Below are 6228 nucleotides of genomic sequence, written 5' to 3'. Positions count from 1 at the left end.
CTTGAGCCACAGGCCCTTCCAGCTTTTTTCTTTTTGCTTATGTGGTGCTGAGGAATCGAACCCAGGGCCTCATGCATTGCAAGGCAAGCGCTCTACCACTGAGCCATCTTCCCAGCTCGAGTTTGTGAGACTCTTATCTCCAAATGAGCAAGACTCAGGAAGTAGAGCAAAACTCAGGAAGAGAGCAGAACTTACCAGCTCTGAGCAAGGGTGGGGCCCAGCATTCAAGCCCCAGTACCAAGAGAAAAAAAAAAAAGCTAAACCTCGCTGTGCTCTCTCGTTCCTCTAGCAGTTGAGTGTGGTCCTGAGTGGGGTTCCAGGGACACACAGGGAGGACCTGAAGCTGCAGACCTTGCATGCATAGCTGAGAACCAGAGCATTGCAGAAAACCTTCCTTTCCTTCCCCCGGGGAAGACAGGCAGGAATACAAGGCCTACTCACCCAACGTCTCTCTTGCCCCATAGAAAAAGTTCTACGGTCCCCAAAAGCGCAAGATGTTGTTTATGGGATTCATCCGTCTGGGCGTGTGGACCAACTTCTTCCGGGCCTGGAATGGAGGCTTCTCAGGCAACCTGGAAGGCGAAGGTGTCATCCTCGGGGGAGTTTTTGTGATGGGGTCAGGAAAGCAGGTAAATTCTGAGTGTTCACTGCAGGTCTATGGAGGGTGTTGTGTGGGGTAGGAGGCCCTAGTGTGGGGTCAGGACTTTGCATGTTTACAATCTCCAGCCCTGTTTTCCAGATGTCCAGAGAGCTGGAGGAGGGCAGAGAGGGCTAGTAAGAAGCACAGAAATTCCTATGCCTCTTGCTCTACAGACTTGTCTGCCCTGTTCATAAATTGTCTTCAAAAGTGGTTTCCATAGCCAGGCACTGGTGGCTCATGCCTATAATCCCAGCTAGTTAGGAGGCTGAGTTTTGAAGATTGCAGTTCAAAGCCAGGTTGGGAAGGAAACTCTGAGAGACTCATATCTCACATTAACCATCATAAAGCCTGAAGTAGAGATGTAGCACAAATGGTTAGAGTGGTAGTCAAGCACAAAAAAACTCAAGGACAATGCCCAGGACCTGAGTTCAAGCCCCAGGACTGGTGCACACATAGACACACAAGTGATTCCCATGATCCCTTCCAGATCCCTTATACGTGGGCAGGCTACTTCTCTAGAAGATTACCTCTCACCTTTCTACTCTGGCACCATGGGTCCCTTGGCACTTCTCTACCTCCTGTGGCAAGAGTTGGAACCCGTGGCAGCCTGTTCTTGCCTCATCATGAATCACCCGGTGTTCACAGACCCAGCTAGTGCATTCATGGTGTTGCTAGGTGTGGTGTTTGTGTTGGTTCTTCTTGGAGTCTGATCTTCCCTTCCCTAGAGGATGGTACATTATCAGGATTTAGTATATATTTTTGTTAGAGGGAGGGGCTTGGTACTGGCATGAAACCCAGGGCCTTGTACCTATTAGGTAAATACTCTCCTACTTGAGCTATGCCCCCAGCCCAGCATCTGGGATTTTTTATTGGAAGTAGTGGGCTCTGAACCCAAAGCTTTGTGCATGTTAGGCCAAGTGCTACACCCCTGAACTACCCACCTGTCCCAACCTTTTTTGCATTCCCACTGTGTCAGTTGCCACTTGGTAGGAATTTTTTTGCCAGTTCTGGGGCTTGAACTCAAGGCCTGGGTACTGTCTCTGAGCTTCTTTTTGCTCAAGGCTAGTATTCTACCATTTGAGCCACAGCGTAACTTCTGGCTTTTTCTGTTTACATGGGATTGAGGATCAAACCCACGGCTTCATGCATGGGAGGCAAGCATTCTACCACTAAGCCACATTCCCAGTCTGGGAATTTCTTTTATGGTAAGATTGTGGAAAACATACTTGCTTCAGAGTGTTTGTATACTATAGAAAATGAAAAATGTCAGAACAATGGAAGGTGTTGGAGCATGCTGTGGGCTCAGCCACCACACAGGGTGTAGGAACAGAGCTCAGTGGACTTTGGCTTTATTTTTTCTATTTTTCCAAAATAATATGTTACTAAACTAAGTCTTGTTTTGCACTTAGCAGTGTATCATGAGCATTTTCCCCTGCCATTATGCATTCCTCCTCAGTAGTTTGTTTTTTACTGTCTGATTACTGTATTAAGCAAGGAAATCTAATTTCCAACTCTACACTTTCAGTCACTCTAGTGTGCTGGGAGTTTTTGTTTTATTTAGGTCTTTATAAATAATGACAGAAAAAGCCAGGTGCTGGTGGCTTACACCTGAAATCCTAGCTAGTCAGGAGGCTGAGATCTAAGGATGTGGTTCAAAGCCAGTCTAGGGCAGGAAAGTCCATGAGACTCTTATCTCGGATGAACCTCCAAAAATAAAAGCCAGAAGTGTACTGTAGAGTACCAGCCTTGAATAAAAAAATCTAAAGGAAAGCACCAGGCCCCTAGTTAAGCCCAGGACTGGCACTGAATAAATGAATAAATAAAATAATAAATAAATAAATAATGACAGCATATTGCAACTTTTTAAAATTTAATTTGAGCTTCTAGATTAAGGAACTTTTTTTTCTTTTATAATTTTTAATTGTTATAAAGATTATAAAGGTGCTATACAGAAGAGTAACAATTACATAAGTCAGGTAAAGAGAGCATTTCTTTATGGACAATGTCACCCCTTCCCTCTCTCTCTCCCAGTTTTTCCCTCCCGTATTAATGAACTCTTTAAGAAGGATCCTTTGATACTGATCTCAAGCATATTATTTTATTTTTCACCACTGTAGGATAAAGGTTGGTGTGTTCTGTGTCTTAGTGCATTTTACTTCTCAGTATGCAAGTGTGGTCTTCAGTTTCCTAGGAGGACTAAAGGAAGGCCACTGTCTCCCTTCTCAGCTTGTCATCCAGGACCTGCCAAATCTAGCCTCTAAGCTATGCCTAGTAGGGTCTTCTCTTGGAAGACCCTCTTCTCTTTTGTTGTGTGTGTATGCCTGTATTAGGGATTGAACTCAAGGTCTCACATTCTTTTTTTGGGGGGAGGGGGGTCCGGTCGTGGGGCCCAAACTCTGGGCCTGGGCGCTGTCCCTCAGCTCTTGAGCTCAAGGCTAGTACTCTACCACTTGAGCCACAGTGCCACTTCTGGCTTTTTTCTTTTTGCTTATGTGGTGGTGCTGAGGAATCGAACCCAAGGCCTCATGCATGCAAGGCAAGCGCTCTACCACTGAGCCACCTTCCCAGCCCCATGGTCTCACATTCTTGACTTGGTTTTTTTGCTCAAGGTTGGTGTTCTACCATTTGAGCCATAGCTTCACATCTGGCTTTCTGCTGGTTAATTGGAGATAAGAGTTTCATGAAGATTCTTCTTCCCAAAGTGGCTTTGAACTATAATTATAGCTCAGTTCTCAGCCCCCTGACCAGCTAGGATTATAGTCTGAGTCACCAGTGCCTGGCATCTCTAGCTGTGAATATCCTGTGTACCTGCTGTGCTTTTGTTGTCTATGAATTCTTCCCCAGTCCCTTTGTCATCATTGTTCCTGGTTGCTTGCTACTAAAGTGATGTTTGTAGAGTGTAGTCCATGTGATGTATCTTCCTCTAATCTTCCTTCCCTAGAAGACTGGCCTCATCAGGGCAGGTGTTGAGCCTGATTCAGATCTGTCGTTCTCTGCTGCTTGCGCACAGGGCTTGATGTGCGGACAGCTTGTGCTCACTATCTGTGTCATGAATGAATGGCTCAGAAGGAGAAATGACGTTTCCTTTTTGTTTTTGTTTTTTTTTTCCCTAGGGCATTCTTCTCGAACACCGAGAAAAGGAATTTGGAGACAAAGTAGACTTGCGTTCTGTTCTGGAAGCTGCTGCCAAGATAAAACAAGAGACTCTTGCCTCAGAGCAAAAATGATCACAGGAAAAATTCCTGGCTCAGGGGTAACTGTGGGCACACACTTTGGCTCATCAGCGTTGTCGAGTTTCCTCCCTGAAGAGTGAGAAGCGTACTCACACCACGTTCTTGCTGTGGAGTGGAGTGTATTTAATACAGTTTCCTGTTTAGTCTCAGCAAGGTAAATTACCCCAAAACAAAACTGATAAAAATCTAATGTACTAATGAGAGCTAATTGCAGTAAAAGTGAGAAAGTATGAGGTTTAAAACCAACTATAGCCACTCATTGCAAATTATATTCTGTTTCAGTGCTACTATCTAAGATTATTTTATTTTCATTATTAAAATCTACAAAAAGTTGAGGCCATGCTATTGCTCAATGGCAGAGTACTTGCCTAACATGCACAAAGCCCGGGGTTCTATCTCCAGCAACTGAAAAAAAAACAACAACAACAACAAAAACCTAAGGAAAATTGATGATTGACTTGAAGATTGGGAAATATAAGGATTTGGGCTTGCCTGTTTTCTGTTACACAAATGGCTTGTTTGTTATGTAATGTCAAGGTAATACTCATAAGGAATTGATAGGTTATGAGCTAGTTCAAGAAAGAAAAGTTATAAAAATGAGATCTTGTTTTATTGTTTTGCCATTGCTAACCTCAGAGATTTGATTTTCTAGAAGTAATCATCTCTGGCTCTAATAAAATTATGTATCAGAAATCACCTTGTATGTGCAAGTTTTTTCTTTAAAAATGAGTAATAGCCAAGTGCTGGCAGCTCATCTCTGTAATCCTAGCTACTCAGGAGGCTGATATCTGAGCATCGTGGTTCAAAGCTGGCCTGGGCAGAAAAGTCCATGAGACTCTTTATCTCCAATAAACTACCACCAGAAAAGCCAGAAGTGTAGCTGTGGTTCAAGTGGTAGAGCACTAGCCTTGAGCAAAAGAAGCATAGGAATGGTGTCCAGGCCCTGAGTTCAAGCCCTAGAACTGACACATAATAATAGTAATAGTAATAATAATAATAAAATTTACCAAATAAAAGTTTTTGCCATAGGTATTTCTAAGTCTAAGAGTCCCAAGGGAGGGACTCTTAGACTTAGAAATGATTAGAAAGATTCATTTCATCATTTATGTTAGTAGTCTGACCCTTTCTGGAAGAAGACTTTAGTGTTTAAATCTGTAATTCAGGAGAAAAAGGGACATAAAAGATGAAATACAGTTCACTCAGGAATTTGTTATGTTCTAATTGTGTCCTACATGTGTAAGGTGAGCAAATCCTCAAGGGGACTTCTGCTCCAAGGAGTTTCCCCCAAGACCTTGACTTGGCCTAGGAGTAGAAGGGTGACCCAGAGAATCAGGAGAAGATTTACTCAGAGGACTAGCTCAGCCTGGAGAAATGGAGTCTACTGAAACAAAAATGGAGACTAAGGTAGGTGTGGTGGTACATACTGGAATCCCAGTGTTTGGGAGACATGAGTGTAGATCCACTTAGATTCACAGGCTGAGGCCAGCCTGGGCTACATAGCAAGATCCCTCTCAAGTTGAGAAAGTAGGAAAGATGTAGGAACTAAGTATGCAGAATAAGTAGGTGTTCAGGAGAGGCAGGCCTAGGTCAGGCTTCAGGTGGCAGTGGCTAGATGGAGGGCTGGGTTTCCTCAGTTTGAGTCAAGACCCTACAGTACCTGTACCGTATTGATCTGACATCTCTCCCTGAAGCTCTGGTCCTTGGGTCCAGCTACTGCTGATATGATCATTCCCAATGAGTTCTTTGGAGCTCACAAGAGAGTTGGTGACTAAAAGTGAATCTAAAACAGTTCTCTTGCAAGTTCAGAAGAAAGGGGAATGCCTGAGAGCACATGGCACTGATACCTGAATAGAGGTCATGAGCAGATATTTCCACCACCACCACCCCCAACAGCTGCACAGGCCATGTGGCCTCTGTCTCATGGTGTTGTAGAAACGGCACTGGCTTGAGTCATGAGATAGTTCAGTTTGCAGTTTGTTGTGACCTTAAATAAAAGCTCTTGTACTCATCACTCATTGCTAAAGTGAGGGTAAAAATTCCTGTCTCAACTAGACACGGGCAGCTCACTCCTGTAATCCTTGGTAGTCAGGAAACTGAAATCTGAGGATCACAGTTCAAGCCAGTCCAAGCAGGAAAACCTGTGAAACTCTTTGCTCCAATTAGCCAGAAAAAAAAAAAAAAAGCCACGCACAAATAAGTCAGATGAGCTAGAGAACCTGAGTTCAAATCCCAGTACCACCCAGAACAAACAAAACTCACAAAATTCATGCCTACCATTCAGAGCTGTTTGTGAGAAATTCCTGAAGGAAGAGTAAACATAAAGTAGTACTTTCCCAGTTTCAGTGTAAGTGCAAA

At 43.7% G+C, this 6228-nt stretch overlaps 1 protein-coding gene across 1 annotated transcript in view; it reads left to right on the top strand.

Moving 5' to 3' along the window:
* Nucleotides 1-4243, top strand: part of Fam213a (family with sequence similarity 213, member A) — a 23959-nt gene extending 19716 nt beyond the window's left edge. The window contains exons 5-6 of the mRNA XM_013032070.1: nt 465-629; nt 3754-4243. Coding sequence (XP_012887524.1) covers nt 465-629; nt 3754-3867 — 279 coding nt within the window. The 3' untranslated portion in view covers nt 3868-4243. The remainder of the gene's footprint in view (nt 1-464; nt 630-3753) is intronic.
* The last annotated feature ends 1985 nt before the right edge of the window (nt 4244-6228 follow it).

Source organism: Dipodomys ordii, unplaced genomic scaffold, assembly GCF_000151885.1.
Source record: "Dipodomys ordii isolate 6190 unplaced genomic scaffold, Dord_2.0 Scaffold148, whole genome shotgun sequence".
NCBI lineage: Eukaryota > Metazoa > Chordata > Mammalia > Rodentia > Heteromyidae > Dipodomys > Dipodomys ordii.
This window is presented reverse-complemented; position numbering and strand designations above follow the sequence as displayed.